A 21585-nucleotide genomic window follows, 5' to 3' on the forward strand; every position below is an offset into this window, starting at 1 on the left:
GTCCAACACTCAAACATCCCCTCTGGTAAAGGGGCATAAAATGTGAGGCAGTGTGTTAAACCATCCAGCTTACTTTGTTTTGATCACTCTTATATTAGTTCTTTTAAAAGTTTATACAAACCGGGTGAACATGGGAAGTCAAATGGTAAATATGTATATATTTGAACATTATGTTTTGTGGTTGAAGCTTCCTAGGAAGGAGCAAGAAGAAGGCACTTTGGGGCCTACTAGAGCAAAAGAGGGCAAGGTAAGGGCAAGCGCGGGCTTCACAGGGGCGAAGTGCGCATGCTCGGCATTCGTCGAGCATGCGCACTTCGCCCCCGTGAAGCCCGCGCTTGCCCTTACCTTGCCCTCTTTTGCTCTAGTAGGCCCCAAACTGCCCCGTTTACAGAGACATTGGACTTCAGCTTAGAGAAGCCGCCATGGAGGGCGTGGGGGTAACAACGTGGCTGCTGCTTTTCTCCTCAGCCTGGAAGAAGAAGGGGGGCTTTATATGGGCGAGCAGGGGGCAGGGCACAGGGCACATGGGGGAAGCTGGACCCCCCACCCCAACTGGGAGGAATGCCAAGCCTTTTGCTCCCAAAGGGTGCGTCTACACTGTGGAAACGATGCACTTTGATACCGCTTTAACTGCCAAGGCGCCTTTTTATATACTCCTGGGATCTGTTAGTTTTGGGAGGGAGGCGCCGGCCCTCCTTTTGGCAGAACAGACGGGAATGGAGCCACAGCACTTAAAGGGGTGGCAAGCTGCATCCTTTTGCCAGTCTAGATCAGTGCCCCCCTAACTTTGTTTTAAGGCATTTTTGAGGACGCTGCCATCTTAATGCCGTTACGGGCTCTTTAAGCCAATTTTGGACTTCAGCTCCCAGAATCCCAGACCATTGGCCAACATGGCTGAGGCTTCTGGGAGATGAAGTCCAAAAAATGTCCTAAAGGGCACAGTTTGGGGATCACTGGTCTAGATGCACCCCATGTTTGTGCACATTGGTTGGGGATAGCAAGGTTGTTGTTGTTGTTGTGTGCCTTCAAGTCCTTCCTGACTTATGGAAACTCTTAAGGCAAACCTATCCTGGAGTTTACATGGCAAGATTTATTCAAAGGGGGTTTGCCTTTGCCTTTTTCTGAGGCTGAGAGAGTGTGACTTGGCTAAGGCCACTCAGGGGGGGTGTTTCTGTAACCAAGAGGGAGGATTTGAACCCTGGTCCATGACTCAGTGTTGTGGGATTCTGGAATCTAGTTTTGTGAGACATTTGGCCTTCCCTGGCAGAGAGGTGCTGCAACAAACTACAAGTCCCAGGTTGCCATAGGATGCAGCCGTGGCAGTTTAAAGCAGTGCCAAACTGCATTAATTCTGCAGTGTGGTAGGTTAAACTGCAGGATCTTTTCTATCAAAATGCTGGGCTGTGTTGGTGAGGTTTGGAAAGCAGTTTTCCCCTAGACATGTGCAGAGTGCATTTCTTTGGCTACAGAGCAGTCCTCCATCTGAGGAACATGTACACACACATACACACATCTGAGATGAAAAGAAATGACACTGGACTTGCTGTCTTTTCCTGTTGTCCTGTGATGCTCAAAAGGAAAAGCTGTCTTGTGTATGTATGTGGCTTCAGGTCTCCTATAGGTCCAAAACACACTGCAGAAATAATCCAGTTTGAGACCACTGTAACTGCCCTGGTTTAGAGCTAGGTAATCTTGGGAATTGCAGTTTATTATGGCACCAGAGCTCTCAGAGAAGGCTAAATGTCTCACAAAGCTACAATTCCCAGGATTCCATAGCCAGGGCTGTTAAAGAGGTCTGAAACTGGATTATTTCTGCAGTGTGTTTGGGACCTATAGTTTTATGGCACCCCATGAATTTCATAGGGTTTTCTTAGGCAAAGAATATTCAAAGGTGGTTTTGCCAGTTCCTTCCTCTGAAATACAGCCTAGAGTGCCTGGTATTTCTTGACAGTCTCCTGTCCAAGTACTAACCAGAGTTGCCCTGCTGATCTTTCAACATCAGATGGGGTGTGGTGGCTTTATCGTATTTAGGCATAGTGTGGTGTAAAGGTTTGAACGTTGGACTAGGACACAGGGAGACCACAGTTCAAATCCTGGCTTGGCCATGGAAATCCCCTGGGTGACCTTGGGCAAGTCACACTTTCTCAGCATCAGGGGAAAACAATGTCAAACCCCCTCTGAATAATCCTGCTAAGAAAACCCCATGATAGGTTTGCTTTAGGGTCGCCATAAGTTAAAAATGATTTGAAGGTACACAACAACAAAAGGATATCTTATTTGCCTTCAAGTTGTCTGTTGACCTATAGGGACCCATAAATGTCATAGGGTTTTCTTAGGCAAGTAATAATCAGAAGTGGTTTTGCCAGATTCCTTTTTAAAAGAACTCATCATAGCCCTCCACAGTAAGGTAGATCAGTGTCTTCATTTCACTGAAAGTTGGCATATACAGCACTGATGTTATGGCATAATTAGAAATAAATCCTTTGCTGCTTTAAAGTGATAAAGTGATAAAGCAGACATATTTATGGTTCTCAGCTGTAAATATAAACTGTTGGAGAGTATTGGAAGTAAAGAGAGTCCCATTACTGCCAGCTTCAGGTGTTTTTGTGTGGAATTAGTAGCTTTGGAGAAACTGCTTGGGATAATGGTGTTGCAGAGTCTGTGGAAATAGCTCATTTTTCATGCAGAATCTGTTTTGTGTATCAATGAAATAACATTTGTAAGTACTCAAATATATCCTAAAAATAAGTACATTTGCTTCTTCTTAGTTTTTTCTAGAAAATTACATCAGGAAACCAAATTGCACCACTTAGCTCAGATGCAAGCTTACAGACAAGATGCAAGTGACAGGAATCTATTCAGAAAAATCAAGGGTTTATACTTATTTTTCCTCATTAAATTAAGATGAGGCACCATTGTTACCATTATCAGTAGAGCTTTCTCCTTATGGTGAATTGTCGTGTGTTTTTTACTGTTAAAAATGTCAGATTCCTGTGTATTCATTTGTCAGAATGAAGACAACACATCTTTGGCAAGCTTATGTGGACAGAATAGTGATCTATCCCATTTTCAGAGGGAGCTGTTTTCTTCCAGCATTTGTGAGGTAAGTTGTTAGAATAAAGTTTGGTTTTGTAAATGTAATTCCTTCCTCTCTCTATTCTGGAGTACTCCTTGCAAACATGGCCCAATTCTTTTCAGGCCTTAAGTATAAAAGAGTAAGGCTGCTGCTACCCTGCAGGATTAATGTAGTTTGACATTGCTTTGACTGTTATCCTCCATCCTATGGAGTCCTAAGATTTGTGGTTTGTTGTGGCACCAGAGTTCTCTGACAAAGAAGACTAAATATCTTACAGAAATAAAAATCCCAGGATTCCATGGGATGGAGCCATGACATTTAAAGCAATATCAAACTGCATTAATTCCTCAACGTGACAACAACCTACGAGTATTTTTACAGCACAGACTTACAAGTGAATTGTAATGCAGGTGGTTGCTTTGGTCCATACCATAGGGATATGTGCTTTTAGGGAGCCTATTGGAATATGTGACTCTTTCCTGGAACAGTATATCTGCCTGCCATATCACAAACTGTTTTTGAAATGGCTCTTAGTTTCAAAAGCTGTTTGCTATGTCCTTGTGAGTGGATGCACCTTGAGAAACATGCAAACTCAAGTCTGCAAATAAATGCAATAGTTCTTTAGGTCACATCCAAATGTGATTAAATTGCAACACTGACTTAGACGGGTTACAAACCGCCAAAAAATATGTATGGAATACGTATTAGGGTTAGGAAGGGGCGGTGCTTCCGCACCCCCCTAACCCTAGTACGTATTCCATACGTACAACATGGCGGCGCCCCTTCCACATGGGGGCCGCCATGTTTATGTATCAGATGCTGTGCGTCCGCACGTGTCGCGGTGTCTATGACGTCGCGAGTCTGCCCCTGGCGCCTCGCGACGTCATAGAGGCGCCGCTTAAAGAAGCTCCATTTTGGAGCTTCTTTTTCGGTCCGTGCAGGAGCCGCGCGGTGTGGCTGCTGCGGCTCCCGCATGGAGCAAGTGGCGGCGGCGGCAGACCGCCTCAAAGCGGTGGTTTATAACCCACCTTAAAAACATTACACTATCTAAAAATGTCTCCAGCTTTGATAATAGAAAAACTTGTCTTGTTTTTCTCTTCTTCTGTTTTGTACCTGCCAAGAAACCTGTGCATTTAACATAGGAATGGAGGCTTTTCCAAGTAACAGCTGGAATTTTTGTCGTTGTTAACTGCCTTCTAGTCAATTTTGACTTATGGTGACCCTGCAGATGAGACATCTTCAAGACTCGCTATCCTCCACTACATTCCTGTAAATTCATACCGTGATCTCTTTAATAGGTTTCATCCATCTTCATCTCTTTCTGCTTCCCTCAACCTTTGTTAGCATTATTGTCTTTTCCACTTATTCATACCTTCTTATGACATGGCCAAAGTACGACAGCCTCAGTTTAATCATTTTGGCTTCCAAAGAGATTTCAGGTTTGATCTGTTCTAGGACCCATTTGTTTTATCTTTTTGGTATCAAAATGTGGAGATCATGAACAGCCTAAGAGGCAATCCAAGCAGCAATCAGGTTACTAGACCTCACAGAACATAATTTGAATGTCTCCAGCTTCTCCACACATTCCATCTTGAAGACTGTGGCTAATGATAGCCAAATCCCTTTACTTTCTTACAGTCTAGCCTAATTAAGAGTTCTTGGAAACATGAAATCTTTGGTTTGGCCTAGTAAAAGTATTGCCATGATTTTGTAGATAACATGGTTACCTTTGCCATTGGTGTAACTTTCATATGTTTTCCGTGTTTTCTGGCTTTTAGGAAACAAGAACAATGCCATACCTAACATCTGGGGAAGCAGACAGGCTTTGTTCAGTTATTCAGTCCTGTGATTTGAGTTTTAAAAGAGATCATCTTGGTACAGAAACACTTAGCCAACCTGGAAAGTATATTAGTTCTCAGAATGAAGACAACTCAGATAACCATGTAAGAAATATTAGGGGTACAAATAGTATTAATGCAAATATTGGCTTATTACTCATCATAAAGATACAGTACTTTTATTTCTAGGTAAGATGGACATGAGACCCAGTGTGGCATAGTGATCTGAGTGTTGGACAATAACTCTGGAGACCAGGGTTTGATTGTCCGCTTAGCTATGAAAGCGCACTGGGTGACCTTGGACAAGTTATATTCTCTCAGCCTCGGGGTTGGCAATGGCAAACACCCTCTGAACAAATCTTGAACAGAACCTCGATAGGTTCACCTTATTACCTTAGGGTTGCCATAAGTGAGAAATGACTTGAAGGCACACAACAACAACAATAAAATCAAAATGGACATAAGGACAGATCTTTGTTCATGTGTATTTTCATGTGCTTGAAAACGTATAGAATAAATCCTTTGCTAATTAGAATGGGAAGTTCTGTCATGTAGTCTAGTTATCACAGGCTGCATCTGCACTACAGAGTTAACTGCATGGCTTAGTGCTGTGGAATCCTGGAATTTGTTGTTCTGTGAGCTACTTAGCCTTTTCTGTCAGAGTTTTGGTGCCACAACAAACTACAAATTCCAGCATTCCACAGCATGGAGCCATGGCAGTTAAAGTGGTGTCAAACTGCATTAATTCTGCAGTGCAGACTCAGCCACAGCTTTACTGTGTTCAGGGTACAGGTATTCAAACCCTTCGTGCATGATTTTCACTAAAAATTAATTGGAATGAGGATTGCACTTAATTAAAATCCTCATTCCAATGAATTCAGGGTGCTACTAATGACATTTAAAGCCCAAGACAGCTTGTGATCTCAATTTTTGAAAGGCTCTCTCTCTATATATGTGTACCTTGCCAAGATTTATGGTCTCTTGGAGGAGGCCTCCTCTTTGTCCCATCAGTCAGAGCAATATGCTGTGTGAGGAGACGGCTTTCTCTGCTGTGGCACCCCAGATATGGAACAACTTCCCTGTGGAGGCTCAATTGGAGGCTCTCCAGAAATGCACACAACCAATACTTTACACTTTAGTTGTCTTGCTTTAAAGATAAACTGTATATTCATGTATAACTTGATCCCATGTATCAGTCAAGGGCAGGTTTGAGGGCCAAAATTAGGGATTTTGATATGACTAATGGATAAGTTGATAAAATTTAGGGGCGTGAAACAAAGGATGTAAAGGATGAAGCAAAGGAAAAAAGTCAAAGAAGAAACAACATTATGGCAGGCGTAATTGATTGTGGATGGATGAGGATTGAAGTACAGTAAATGGTGGCTGTACAGTGTGTGGGATGAAGAAAACACATGCATGTCAAAAAGGATGTAAAAACAAAGCAAAGAAAATTACAACTATGGTCCAAAACACACTGCAGAAATAATCCAATCTGAGACTGCTTTAACTGGCCTGGCTCTGTGCTAGGGAATTCTAGGAACTGTAGTTTTGTAAGACATTTAGCCTTCTGTGCCAGAGAGCCTGGTGCCACAATAAACTCCAAATCCCAGGATTCCCTAGCCCTGAGCCAGGGCAGTTAAAGTGGTCTCAAACTGGATGATTTCTGCAGTGTGTTTTGGACCTATGTTAGCAGTGATTATAGCCTTTAAATTTTAACTTTGCTTGACTTTAAGCTAAAAAAGCTGACAAACATACAGAAATGTCAGATCTTTCAAAGCTTGATTCCTTATTGCTGGAATAACATTGCCGGAATCCCTGTCTCTGAGCAGAGTGGCAAAAGGTAAGAGTTTAGTTTGTTCTGAGAGAACCTAAAAGAAGCACTGACCCTGTCTACTCTCAACACACCTTTGAGGAGAAGCATTTAAGGAAACACTCCTGTCATTTTCCTGCCCCAGCATTCAAAAAGGACAGAAGTGGTGCTACAGCAGAAACAGTAGAGGGGATTAGTGCTTCTTTTAGGTTCTCCCAGGAAAGACTAAGCTCTACTCAGAGAAGGGGATAATCCTTTTTTTGATGAGTTAAGATACAGTATGTACGTTAGACTTACATACCAGTATATAAAGTAGTTAGCAGCTACATTCTTTCCCTATCATTTTACCTCACGATAAGCATATCGTGCCCAACCCAGTCCAGGACTCCATTGGTGGAAGTAAGATTGCATTCTTAATCCGGATTGGAGGCCCAGTACCTGTATTTTACATTTGCTAGAACATGAATAGTAGAGAAAAATATATACTTTGGGGTGAAATAAAAACAATATTTTTAAAGCTTCCAGGAAGCACAGAATTAGAATCCTTGAAAGAAGACTGGAGGTCATACAGCAGTCTTGTGGATAAACACCGGACTAAGATGAAAGAACTGTTGCCATGCCTTCAAGGAAAGTCCCAGAACAGCTCCATGGAAGAAAGCCTCAGTGAAGGTGAAACAACATGGTATGCTTTAAGATCAAGTGGTGAGACAAGTGTATCCAGCTAAGATGTTTTCTAGAATTTTTTTGTAATTTGTTCAAAAAGCTATCATGCAAAGCCGTGGTAAATTTATTTATTTATTTATGGTATTTATACCCCGCCCTTCAGCCCTAAAGGCTATCAGAGTGGCTTACAATTATTATTTTTAATTAGACAGTTCCCTGACCTCAGGCTTACAATCTAAAAGACACAACACAAAAAGAGAAGGGAATGGTGGTGGGAAAGGGGAAGAGGTCCAGTGGTTATTCTCTCCCTCTGAGGCTTGGATGAAGGCAGATGGACTGGAGGGAGGGCTCTTCTTCAGGCTAGCCCTGATGGAGCTGGGCCTGCCTGTTCACTCCCTCGCAGGCTGAAGGATGACAATTATCATGGACAGTTATCATATATATATTTACCTCCAAGTACTTGAGAAACCTTCCTGAATATGGTGCCAACTGCATTGACCAGATGCATTGGACTTTAACCTCTCCCACCATGAGTTGTAATCCAAGAGTGTATCTACACTGTCGAAATAATGGCCTGTTACAGACTGCCAAAATAAAGCTGCTTCGGGTCTCTTTGGAGATATGCTGTTTAAATGATGAATGCATCCTAAGAATCTGGAAGCTGCACCAAAGTTGCACTCCAGTGCTTAGGAGTGGAGTGTGGCTTTGGCGCGACCTCCGGACTCTTAGGACCCATGCATCATTTAAATAGCATACTTCCAAAGAGACCCGAAGCAGCTTTATTTTGGCAGTCTGTAACAGGCCAATGTGGTTTGACATCACTTTAAGTGCTGTAGCTCCACCCTGTGGAATCCTGGGATTTGTATTTTTAGAAGGTCTTTCTCCTCCTCTGCCAAAGAGTGCTGCCTCACAAAACTACACATAGAATGGAGCCATGGTAATTAAAGTGGTGTCAAACTGCATTATATCTACAGTGTAGGTGCACCCCAAGATGCCTGAGAACGTACCAGGCTGTGAAAGCCTGAATTAGACAATCTAAAGAGATGGGCTTAAATTTAAAATTACTCTATGAATAATGTTTTAGAATACACTTCTTTAATTTTGAAAAACACAGACTAGGAATGAAATCATATATACGAACCTGTTACACTATACTGAATCATATAGAATCATAGTCACTGTTGGATATCAGTCCTAGATAGCATAGGCAGTGGTGAGGACAATACAGCGACATCTACTTGGCCACAAGTTGCTTAGCCCTGGAGTATGTCATAGCCTGCATCCACATTACAGAAATAATCCAGTTTGACACCACTTTAACTGCTATGGCTCAGTGCTATGGAATTCTGGGAATTGTAGTTTTTGAGATATTGAGCCTCTGCTAGAAAGCTCTGGTGCCACAACACACTACAAATCCCAGGATTCCATATAATAGAGCCATGGCAGTTAAAGCAATGTCAAGCTGGTTTAATTTTGAAGTGCAGATGCAGCCATAGTTGTGTGCGAAGGGTAGGAACAACCTGGAGTGTATGGACCACTCAGTAGTATGAATCTACCATCTCTTCCTGTCTGTGCTGATGGAGCCATACAAGTGGAAAGCTGCCATATACAGACTGTTTTTCAGCCTCCATTTGTCTGCAACACCAAGTAGCACGCTCTTAGTTGGGATGCAGCGGAGCAGGAAAAGCCACCCTTTCCCTGGCCGAAGAAGGAGCAGATCTTTTCCGTTCCTTTTTTGGCTGGGGAAAAGGCGGATTGGGGCTATGATGTGTGTTTGCTGTGGCCCAATCCGTCTTTGGAAGGGGCAGCTTCAAGCCACTCCTTCTGCCCGTCTGTTTTATCCCTTTATTTAGAAATTCCTTTTGATGCTCTAGGAGCAGTTTCCTTCTTAAAATTCACCTACATCTTGCTGAAGAAACAGCATAAGTCACATTGCATTTTAAAAGAGGCATGTAGCCTAAGAGGGCTGGCTGTTCATGGTGTACATTTTCCACACATAAATCACTGTTCTAAGGAGGTAATATGAAAGTTGCATGTGGATCAGCAAATGTAGTAATTGCACATGTGTTTTGCTGTTTTCTGGCAACTTCTGATTCATCATGGCTTTACATTGCATCAGTACTTTGTGGGCATAGGCCATACATATGCATGCAACATGTGGATTTCGAGGGGGTCTCTAAACAAAATATTTCTCTGTTGAAATGATGGATGTATGAAGCTGTGCAAAGCAAAATGGTGGTTTAAATCCATGGAATGTACTCAGGCAAAAAAACAACAACAAAACAAAAAACCCAAACCCTTAGTAGAAAGTAAAAAGCTATTATACAAGTCCAAAAGAACAATTCACCTCCCAACAATTATTGTTTACACGCAGAATAGTTAAGGCTTAGTACTAGTAAGTTTGTTTCTGTGTTTTACAATGTGCGTTGTCCTTTTCTTTATATCTTTTCCTAATTAGGTTATGGAAAGATGCCATGAATGACAAAGTCACTTTCCAGAAAAAGCTTCATGAAGCAGAGTTGGCAATTGGATCAGCAGAACTTTTTTTGCCATCATTTAGAGAAACTCTTGTTAGAATTTCAAAAGTAAGTTGAACTAGTAAGGAAGACATGTTCCTGAAATTGTTGTTGAGTGCCTTCAAGTCATTTCCTATATGGCTCGGGTCCGAGTTACTTGCAGGAGTGCTTCTCCCTTCATAATCTGCCCTGCACTCTCAGAACATCTGGGAAGTTCTTACTAGAATATTATAATACCAGGTTAATGACAACTTCACATAAGGCATTCACTGCCGCGGCCCCAAGATTATAGAATGACCTACCAGAAGTAATCCATCTCATTACTACCTTGAAATAAGCACTTTCAAATATAGCCTACAGCAGAGGTGCAAAACATGTTATCCTCTAAGTATGATTGGACTGCAAATCCTGACAATCCTAGCCTGCTCAGCCAAAGGTAAAGGTTGATGGGAGTTATAGTCCAACAACATATGGCCTGTGGCTTGGATGCTAAGAACATGAGTTACATTCCCTTTCTGGAATTGGATTTTCTTGCCCTTTCCCTCTTTGAGCCCTCTGTGTCCAGTCTTAAAGAGTCACTTTGGGGGTTAGGGGTCTATCAGGGACAGGGTATCGGTTTCAGTATCTACAGACAGAAAGTGAATTTGGAGAAACTATGGGCCCCTCCCTTGCATGAATAGAAGTATTTTCCACTTATGCTAGGACTTTGTTGATCCACGTTTAGTTATCTGCCACTTTAGCACAAGTATATACGTTATGTGGAATGTATGTGGAGATTATGTCTCTTGTTTTTCTAGTATAACCTCCAGTCAGGAATCTTGATGAGGCTATTTTTAATTTTACTTTATTTATTGAATTTATATCCCACCTTTCACATAAGATGGGAGATAACAGCCTAATGACTGTCCTAGCTGCACTCTTTTCTGCCTTCTTTTTTTCAACAGCTTTTTCTGTGCTTTCCAGTTTGTCTAATTGCTTTGATAAGAGAACATACTAGCAGCCACAGCATATACACACCATGCACAATTTGCAAAACTTTACATTTTTGCAAAACCTGACTTAAATTAAAACACAACTTTGGCGTGGCTTCCGGACTCTTAGGAGGCATGCGTCATTTAAACAGCATACCTCCAAAGTGACCCAAAGCAGCTTTATTTTAGCCTCTCTGTACGGGGCCTTAATCCAGACAAGACAGAAGTGCTCTTGGTGAGTGAAAAGGTAGTTCAGGGAGTAAGGATCCAGCTTGTGCTAGTCAGTACTTCTCAAATAGTGGGGCGCACCCCTCAGGGGGGGCACGAGGCTCCGTAAAGGGGGGCTCGTTTGACCAATTTTATAGACAAATGATACTATTTACAGTCGCGCGGGGGGCGTGAAATGTTTTCTTCTTCCTGGGGGGGGGCATGACAGAAAATAATTGAGAAGTACTGTGCTAGATAATGTTACACTCTTCATGAAGACCCATAGACTTATAAAGTCCTATGCAACTGTGTTTGTTATAACTGCTGGAAACAACCTTGAGTCAAGGGAAAGGGATAATGATGATGATGATAATGCCGCTTCAGTTGAAACAAAAGCTTGCTAAGGCTCTTTTAATAGAATGGAGGATTATGGGGTGGAACAGGCTGCCGCAAAAGGGCAAAGTGGGGCCGCCCTGGAGCTAGTTGCTCTGGAGCCGCAGCAAACACACACTGCAGCCCCAATTTGCCCTGATGCCAGCCCAAATGGAAGCAGAAAAGATCCTATTTGGGCTGGTTAAAGGCCGCCTTTGGTGTCCCCAGCACAGCTCCAGGGTGGCTTCTGGCTGCTCCAGGAGTGTACAGCATGTAAACACCATGACCCCAGAGGGGCTGGAAGCTGCCCACATCTGGTTGGCCAGGGTGACTTCTGGACCTTTTTGGGGTGTGCAGCATCTAAACACCACACCCCCAAGCAGCCCAGAAGCCAGTCTGTACAGGCTCTATGCCCATCTGTGAGATGCGTTGCAGCATCGCCTTTGAGTATTGACATTAGTTTTATGTATTTACATGATATATGGGTCTGTTTGTTCTTTTAAAGTGATCACCATTGTGAAATTGGATTGACAAAGTGATTTTTTTTAATTTTTATTTTGAAAAACAAGTTAATTGCAATTTAATATTTTGTCAGGCTTGTTACGTTTCTGCATCAGATATGATAAAGATCTCTATGCAAGAGGATTTACTGTTAAAGGAGCTAGAGGTTCTCAGAAATATGAAGGGGCTGTTACAACACCTACTTAGAGCAAGCAAGGACAAAGAAGTAAGAGGATGTCCAGAAAACATAATCAGGCATAACATTGATCAGCAGCACTTTTAAGTATTGCTAAATTGTTTTGGATTAAGATAATAAGATAATAATACTGTGTCTGCTTCTCAAGTTTGTTCTCAAGTGCCCTATCCTGAAAACTGTTTGTGTTTCTCTTTGTTTATGACTAGTCCACAATAGCCAAGTGTAATCCAAGAGCTAATTATCATTATGTCACTTTGTAAATAAGGATTCCATCTTTTTGATTTGCCTAGTGCAGGGGTAGGCAACCTTTTTGAGCCGGGGGCCGGGTTGCTGTCCCTCAGACAACTGGGGGGCCGAAGCCAAAAAATAAATAATTAAATAATTTTTAAAAAATTTAAATAACTAAACTGGGACAAATGTAGGACAAAATTTTCAAATGGAGGACACTTTTATAAAAAGTGGAGGACACGCAAAAAAATATGCTGCTTTTTTAAAAAATGTTAATATAAATGCATGTTTCGGAGGCTTCTATAGACAATTGCCCCCCTTGCCCACCTCCTCCTGATAGGCCAAAGGCCCCACGCCCTCACGCGAGAGGCCAAAGGCTCTGGCGGCAATTGGTGGCAGGACCCGACTGGGGCCGGTCCCAAGGCCTTGCCGGGCCGCATCCGGCCCGTGGGCCGCAGGTTGCCTACCCCGGCCTAGTGTATACAGCTCTTTCTCCCAGGTGTCCCTCTCCCAAATCAAGCCCCTTTTCCCATCCAGTTGCTTCCACAGTTGTTTCCAGATAGATCCAGTTTGACTGTGTTCTGTGGAAAACTGTGATCTTCCATCTCCACAAGATTTATTAGATCTTCTCCATCTTGCATTAGGCATGCTTGCATAAGAAACCTGTAACTGTCTACATCTAGCATGAGATGTAGGAACCTTCCTTGCTAATCAGCCTACTTCAGAAAAGGAGGACTTCAGTTTACCACTTAATACAGTCTGCCACTTGCAAGTTGCACACTTGTGAATAGCATCAGTATGGCAACACAAGAATGATATAGTTACAGATTGTAACCATGCTACTGGCATGACTCTAATTCCAGTAACTTGACCCAATGAATGAGTGGATTTTACATACATGAATTTTGGCTTACTATACAGGATTGCTATTGATTCTGTTTTAACTGGGACTAGCTATTGGATGTTCGCCACGATATCCCTGATGAGCTTTCCCTGTGCTGGGACCCAATCCATATACATGTTTTCTTTGAGTATTCTGACCTCAACCCACTTGCTAGCCTCAATTAGAACAGACCTACTGAATCAGTGGGATTTATGTAAATCAGAGCTGGACAAAGTTCAGCACTCTAGATTTTGTTGGAGTGAAACTCCCAGCAGCCCTAACTGCCCTAGCTAGTGGTAAGGAATGCTGTGTGATGCAGAACAACTCTACATTTTCCCCATCCTTGCCTTGACACTTGACTTAGAATTCTTTAGTTGGTTGATTGGGTCTGCTTTTGTTGGGTCTAACTATTGGATTGACTCCTGCGCCTTCAGTACTGCAATAATATTTATTTTGTCTGAGTTGTCACCATACTGCATTGACATTTTGTCATTCCATTCTGCTGTCAGAATTCATTGTTTTATCATTTTAAAAGGTTATATTTTAAAAACAAAATAATAAATATTTCAAGGAATAGAGACAGCTGTCATATGAGGTAGGGAGCTGGGAAGTAAGTTGTGCAGTGCAGATGCAGCTTATGTATGAGAGAACTGGTGAGCTTCATCCTGGAGCCTCAGGAAGGAATGAAGGTGTTATAGATGTAACATACCCACAGCTGCCTCCATTCTTCTCCTGAAATGCTCTACCTCGGGCATGCCACTGGTGCAGACACGACCAGCAATAAAAGTATAACTCTAAAGTTTTCTGGGAAACAGTTTCCAGAGGATGTGCACCTCCATTTTCTTCTCTACTGACGAAGAGAAATTTAACCTTAAGGCCCAGTCACACTACAGCATTATAGCATTATTATTCCAGTAACTGTCATGTTTCCATCTTACGGAATCCTGGGATTTGTGATTTAGAGAGGGGTGATCAAAGGTGCTGTGTTCCAACATACAAATAATTGATTTTTCTTTTTTCGTCATCAGACAACTTTAAATTGTCAACATGAACCACATTGCAGTCCTGTCCCACCACATTCTCCTCCCCTCCCCATCTTTTATTAACAACATGGTTCAGTTTGGATATAATGATCATGGCTTATGAGGAAAGAGTAGATAAACAAAGCAGGAAACCTCCATTCCCAGGCAGTAATACTGGGCCTCAGATCCCTTGCTTGTCACCCATCTGTCAAACCAAGATTATAAACCAAGAATAAACTATAGTTTATGATTTCTTAGTAGAGCAACAAGGTAGAGATTCCAATTCTAACTTCAATAACCCATGGGTGAAAATTTCTTGATTACAGTAGTTTAATCATTTTCACTGGCAAGAGAAGCCAAGCAGGAGTGATTGCTCAGGGTGGGCCAATATTCATGCTCATTCCCAAAATAAATTATGTCTTATTGTTGTGTCCAAATTCACTCAATATGTACATAATTTAAATAATCAAACTTGAGATTCTTTTGTCTGCATTTGTAGAACTAATTAGGAATTCCTGTTTATCTGATTTTGACAGGGGTTGGCATTTTGGCCCTGTTCCTGTATTATTGCAGAGTTCAGCTGCTAAAGAAATGATGAATGTAAACCTTGTTGGTATAAATAATTATACCAAGACACCTATTATTAGTTTGCTAAGAGAAGGAATTTAATAGAGAAGGAATTCTCATTGCTTTCTTGCACACACTGTTTTCTCTAACTTACTTAGAGTACAGACTTTGCTAAGCCCACCTCCACCTTTATGAGTTTTACACAGATCAGGTGTTTTAATGGAGTGTGCATGTGACCTTTCTTTGCTCTCCCATACTGTGAATAGATAACTATGTTTATTTTATCACTTTTGAGAGTTTGATGTCACAGGAAATATATTAAACTACACTATTCCATTCCACATTAACTGACCTTTAATCAATTTTGCCCCATTCTTTTTTCCTCCAGATTATCAGTAAACAGATTGAAGAACTGATAAAGCGGTTAACTGACAATGAAATGGAAATTGTAGTAAGTTTGTTTTTGGTATCCAGAGCAAAATCCAAGTTCTTATAGATAATCTAGGCCTGTTCTGCATGGGCAAAAAGTACGTGCTCAGCACGTACTAGGGTTACAAAAGGGCTCCTCTTCTGGACGCCCTAACCCTAGTACGTGCCGAGCACGTACAAAATGGCGGCACCCTATACACATGGGCGCCACCATCTTGACGTGCTGGATGCTTAGCGTCCACATGTCCCCCTGCACTTGCGACGTCACGAGTACGCCATTTGCGCACTCGTGCTTCGCAAGCGCGACGCAAAAAGAAGCCGCTTTTTGCGGCTTTTTCCACTGCCGGGAACCCTCCCTGTTTGGAGGCTGAGGCTTCCCAGCGGCAGAAATGGAGGCACCGGCAGACCGCCCTTTTTGGGCGGTCTGTAAAGCGCCCTAGTCTCTCTTTTCTTCTCATTGCAGCCTATGTGCTTCTAAGACCTGTCCTTGAGAACCCTCTTGGAGCTGGTTTTGAGGCAGTGCGGATGCACTGGGTGGGGGAAGAAAGTTTATTGCGCTAGTGGTTACCCACTAGTGCAACACTGCATTGATTTGTGATCTTAATGAACACATTGAAGTAATACACGTACAGTGTACATAGTTACTGCTTTACTTTCAATATTTTTGAAAAAGATTAAACAGCATGGCAACAGGGTGACCGTGTTATTGTATGTATGTTTAATGAACTTTTACATGGCTTCTTATGTGTATGTTATCTACAGTATTCTTTGGCCTAGCAGCATGTCAATGAACCCTGAGCCATAAAACTAAAGCCAGAATACTTACTGTTTCTGTACAGTACTCCATCCTCTCTGTCCAGTGAAAATATAAATGTGTGTGTGTTTCTTCTCCACTTTAAAGAGTCTTAGAGCTGAAGTTACTCAAAAAGAGAGGCATCTTTTAGAGCTTTCAACTCAGCTTCACCAAGAGAAAGTAAGTGGACAATTAATTCCCTTTGAATACATATTTTATATACATTTTATAGTTTGCCTCAGCAGCTGTGCCATTATATCTACAGTATATTACTTTCCAGTTTAATGGGTTCTGCAGTGGCTAGTTTCTTTTAATTGAATGAATATTCTTCCTAGAGTTGATTTCTTTGCTTTTGGATGTGTTTCTATAAACAGTTACTTAGGATTCAGTCACACTGAACTCATGTGGAACAATCATGTGTAGCTGTATTCAAAAGTATGTCCAACTATGTTCAGTAGAGCTTACACCTAGGTAAATGAGTGTTGATTGCAGCTTGAGAGTGTATATTTTGACTGACATGTTAGTGATGTTGTTGTGTGTCTGCAAGTCATTTCCAAATTGTAGCAACCCTAAGGTGAACTTATCACTGAGTGTTCTTGACAAGATTGTTCAGGAGGAGGTTGCCATTTCTTTCCTCTGGGGCTGAACTGTTGTCACCCAGTGGGTTTCTATGGCAGAGTAGAGATTCAGATCCAACACTCAAACCAGTGCACCACATATACAAAGTTGTAGCATGCACAAATGTAATGCCTCCTTATGCTTGAATATGTGCTTCCTTTGGCCATTGTTTATTCTCTTTCTCCCTTCTCAGCAACCCATGCACTTCCTGACTCATTGTGTTGCTGCAATAGCTGCTCCCATTGCTGGTGAAGAACAGAGATCAGAGAAGCATCTAGTTTAGAGAGTTTTGTTTTATACTTCTTCATTTATATTTGCTGTATTTTGTACATGCTAATGCCTTTTTCTTAGATCTTGAAATTGTATGCATAGATTATTATTATTATTATTATTATTATTATTATTTTCCTTTCATATTGTTCATTGCTCTGAGCTTAATGTTGAAAATGGGGCATATAATAGAAAAATAAAAGTGATCCACAAACAAGTTGCAGAAATTACCTATTTCCGGCGTATAAGACGACTGGGCATATAAGACGACCCCCAACTTTTCCAGTTAAAATACAGAGTTTGGGATATACTTGCCGTATAAGACTTCCCCTCTTCCAACGCACACCAAATAAAAATTAAAAAAAACATCAGATTTGATTTCAATATGGTAATTTTAATTCAAATGCTTATGACATGCAGGTACTTAGCAGGAAACCTTGTTGTATACAAAGCCTGCTTGGATTGGTCGGCTCTCCCTGCCTGCCCAGCCCTCCCTGTTTCCAAGACAATCAGAGCGGTAGCTGCTTTCATACTATTGTCTCATATGGTGGGGATGCGGCCGCGGCCGTTTTTGAGCTTCCCCCACCATATGCAGCGACCACAGATTCTCCAGTATGGCTCAGAAGTTTCAGCACCTGCCCAATAAGATGACACCTGGTGTATAAGACAACCCCCAACTTTTGAGATGATATTCCTGGGTTAAAAAGTAGTCTTATACGCCAGAAAATACAGTAGTTTTACCTAGACTAAATCACATTAAAGCTATGAGACATGACGTGTTGCTTTCTTTCTTCATTTCTTCTGAAATAAATGCTGAAATGTAGGTTTTTATATGGATTTTTAAAGTTGGAGCCTCTGTTTCTTCTGAGAACCAGTGTGGCATAGCGGTTTGAGTGTTTGACTATGATGCTGGAGACCAGAGTTTGATTCCCCACACAGCCATGAAACTCACTGGGTGAACAAGTCACATGCTCTCAGCCTCAGGGAAAGGCAATGGCAAACCTCCTCTGAACAAATCTTGCCAAGAAAACCCCATTATAGGGTCACTTTAGTGTCATCATAAGTCAGAAATTCCTTGAAGGCACACAACAACAACAGCTCTGTTTCTCCTAAATATCTGGAATCCTTTTTAACTGCTCTCAAGTCAACCCTGACTCATAGCGACCCTGTGGATGAGACATCTTCAGGACCCCCTATCCTCCACTGCTCTGGTTAGGTCTTGCAGACTCAGGCCCATGGGCTCCCTGATTGAGTCTATTCATCTGAGATGCGATCTTCCTCTCTTTCTACTGCCTTCTACCTTCCCTAGCATTATCGTCTTTTCTAGTAGGTCATGCCTTCTCATTATGTGACCAGGGAAATTAGGATGTAATCAATTGAGTATGAAGATTCATTCTACATTGACTTTGCAATTTATATTGAATTATCTTCTATATTTCAGGCTAATGTGCTAAACGTATCGCGCCATTCTGAATCAATACAGTCTGTGCAAAACCACCTGCAGTGTCAGATAGAAAAAAAGGATGCTGAGAATAATCAACTGAGAACAAAATTTCAGGTTGCAATTTTGAATAATTTTCCTTCTTTAGTAGATTCATGAGCGTAGGGAAATATGTTTATAAGTCAACTATGGATTACTGTTAGAAGGTATAGTATATTTTTCCTAGTGAACTCTTTACTTTTGTAAAAAACACAACAACAGATTTAATGAAAATCATGGAGGTTTTTATTAAACACAAAAGAACAACATTTTGTTTTATAAAAGCTCTACTCTGGGTAAGCTTCCTTGTTCTAAATACACAGTAGTCTATGAGCTGTACAAGATACATCCACATTGGATACAAATTATCAGAGTTCAAAAACATTATGTGTATTTCCACTTGCAGAATGTTTTCTTGAGTTGATGGTAGGGAAGGCTGTTTTGCAATGGAACAGGCTGGCTTTCTGTATTGCAATTATGGATTGGTAACCTAGGGGCCATTCAGACTTTTTTTAGCGTGATGATGTGAATGATCTCATTCACACATTCCGGGTTTGTTATTCATACTATTGATCTGCATCGATGTGCATCTCTACCAGTTCAGTTGATCATACATGCAAGCATTCAAATAAAGATAGAATTGATGCTGCAAATGCATTCAGAATCCATTTTGTGGCATGCAGAGTTTTATCCCAGGTTTATTTGGGTCTTTTCACATCGGTTATTCACACTATCAATGATGCAGATCTTTTTTAAAACTTGGGGAAAACCCTGATTTTGATTATCCCAGATTAAGTGGAGGGGGGGGGTTGGCAGCCCTCCCCCAAAAAAACCTTAATTGGGTGCATTCAAGATGCATGTGAACAACAGCGTTTTAACCTAGATTCATCCGGAATTATTTTCACAGTGTGAATAACCCCCTAGACTTACAGATCTGTAATTGCTGTGTATTCATTAAGGTTATATATAATCAGCCCTCCGTATCCATAGATTCTACTTCCTCAGTGGATGCCAAGGGACCCTGTAGTTTTCCTGTAATACTCATAAATGTGCCCTCGTGCTAGCTTAAACAGCCAGCATCCACAGTAGATAAAGGAGGTCTGATCAGTGAAAGGTGTATGATATGTCCAGTCCCCTCCCGCAAGTAATTTAGGCTGTGAAAATAGGAAGCAGGACCCCTTTCCCAATTCCTTGTTGGAATCTCGCTCTCTGGTGAGAAGTGGCTAGAAACATCCCCTTTCTTGCGCCCTGATCAGCAGCTGAACAGACCTCCTTTACTCAATAAAGCTGCTAAATTTGAAAACACAGATCACCAGTTTCATGATTAAGAATGATTTTCACATAAATTATAAGCAGTTTCTTTAGGCTACATTCAAAACTTAACCCAGCGTCTAAAATCAGACTTATATTCAGCTTGGTTCTAACACTGGTTTTAAGATATACAACAGTAGCATAAAACAAAACATACTGTACTGTGGCTGGAATCTTGGTTACTCCCAACTAGAATAGACCATTAAATCAATCGTTAAATAATAAATCAACACATAGATAAATCAAATTGATTACTAAAAATAGGATTTAGGCCTATGGGTTATTACTAAAACAGTAGCTAATATCAAGATTTTTATGTGACCTATGAAATTGTTTTCGTCCCAGGAAAAAACCCTACAAAATGAGCATTGAAAGTCTCATATTTTGTGACCTATTTTTATAATTAGAAAATTGAAAAAAAATTGAAGTGAGATTTTAAGAAAACTTTCATAAAACATACTGGAAACTCTACATCGATTGTTCTACCTGTCCAAAATATTTGTGCAAGCATATTTTTATGAGGATATGGTCAGTGCATTTGGCTTAGCTCCACCCAGAGTTTTGAAGCAGTTGGACATTGTGATACAACATTCATATACAGTATGTATGCCTTCAAGCCACTTATGACTTATGACCATGAATTTCATAGGATTTTCTTAGGAAAGGAATACTCAGAGGTGGTTGTGCCAGTTCCTTTATCTGAAGTAAAGCCTACAGCACCTAGTAGTCTTTGGTGGCCTCACTGACATGAGCATAACTAGATGTTAAAATTGCCTGGTCTTTACTATACCAGTGTTGACCAATCCTTTCTGATGCTAGAATTGTAGTGCTGAAATGGTGCCATCCTGTGGCAACAGGAGAAATAGCAGCTGCATTCTCTCAGGATGGGTAACTTCCATTAATTGCTAAAGCAGGGCCTACAGAACTTGTGGCCTACCAACCAGAACATGGCTCATCAGCCATGTGGTGTTGCTTGCCAATCCTGGGCAGGGGTGATTGGCTATAGTTGGTCTGAGGGACAGCTTTCTGCCCTTCAGGACCTGTAGTGATGTGTTGTTATTGTTGTATACCTTGAACTCGTTTCTGATTTATGGTGTCGCTAAGACAAATCTATCATGGGGTTTTCTTAACAAGATTTGTTCAGAATTGATTCACACATGCCTTCCTGTGAGACTGAGAGAATGTGACTTTCCCAGGGTTAAGCAATGGATTTCCATGGCCAAGCAGAATTCGAACCATATTGTTGCAGAGTCTTAGTCTAACACTCAAACCACTACACCATGCTGGCTCTCTAAGGGATGTATTGACTGCCAAAAATGTGTTAGCATGGGGCAGGGGTAGGCAACCTGCGGCCCGTGGGCCGGATGCAGCCCGGCGAGGCCTTGGGACCGGCCCCAGCCCGGTCCTGCCACCGATTGCCGCCAGGGCCTTTGGCCTCTCGCGCGCAGGGGCAAGGGGGGCAATTGTCTATAGATGCCTCAGAAACATGCATTTATATTAACATTTTTTAAAAAATCAGCAAATTTTTTTGCGCGTCGTCCACTTTTTTAAAAAAAGTGTCTTCCATTTGAAAATGTTGTCCTACATTTGTCCCGGTTTATTTATTTATTTAAATTTAAAAAAAAATTTTTTTAATTATTTATTTTTTGGCTTCGGCCCCCCAGTTGTCTGAGGGACAGCAACCCGGCCCCCGGCTCAAAAAGGTTGCCTACCCCTGGCATGGGGGGTGACGGATGACAATATAATACTTACTTACTTACTTACTTACTTACTTACTTACTTATTTATTTCCTGCTTCTAAAGACTCAAGGCAGGGTACAGCATATTAAAATAC

At 41.5% G+C, this 21585-nt stretch overlaps 1 protein-coding gene across 5 annotated transcripts in view; it reads left to right on the forward strand.

Moving 5' to 3' along the window:
* Positions 1-465: 465 nt before the first annotated feature.
* Positions 466-21585, forward strand: part of ODF2L (outer dense fiber of sperm tails 2 like) — a 46517-nt gene continuing 25397 nt past the window's right edge. Inside the window, exons 1-9 of one of the 5 annotated variants that reach the window (XM_089497531.1) lie at positions 466-586; positions 3011-3103; positions 4855-5019; positions 7243-7406; positions 9846-9972; positions 12049-12180; positions 15239-15301; positions 16181-16252; positions 18402-18518. In XM_089497531.1, coding sequence (XP_089353657.1) covers positions 494-586; positions 3011-3103; positions 4855-5019; positions 7243-7406; positions 9846-9972; positions 12049-12180; positions 15239-15301; positions 16181-16252; positions 18402-18518 — 1026 coding nt within the window. In that variant the 5' untranslated portion in view covers positions 466-493. Of the gene's footprint in view, positions 587-3010; positions 3104-4854; positions 5020-7242; positions 7407-9845; positions 9973-12048; positions 12181-15238; positions 15302-16180; positions 16253-18401; positions 18519-21585 lie in introns of those variants that run through there. The other 4 variants (XM_089497532.1, XM_089497533.1, XM_089497534.1 and 1 more) reach the window with 4 other exon arrangements.

This window comes from Sceloporus occidentalis, unplaced genomic scaffold, assembly GCF_023333645.1.
Source record: "Sceloporus occidentalis isolate IW3139 unplaced genomic scaffold, rSceOcc1.0.p SCAF_104, whole genome shotgun sequence".
NCBI classification, from domain to species: Eukaryota; Metazoa; Chordata; class Lepidosauria; order Squamata; family Phrynosomatidae; genus Sceloporus; species Sceloporus occidentalis.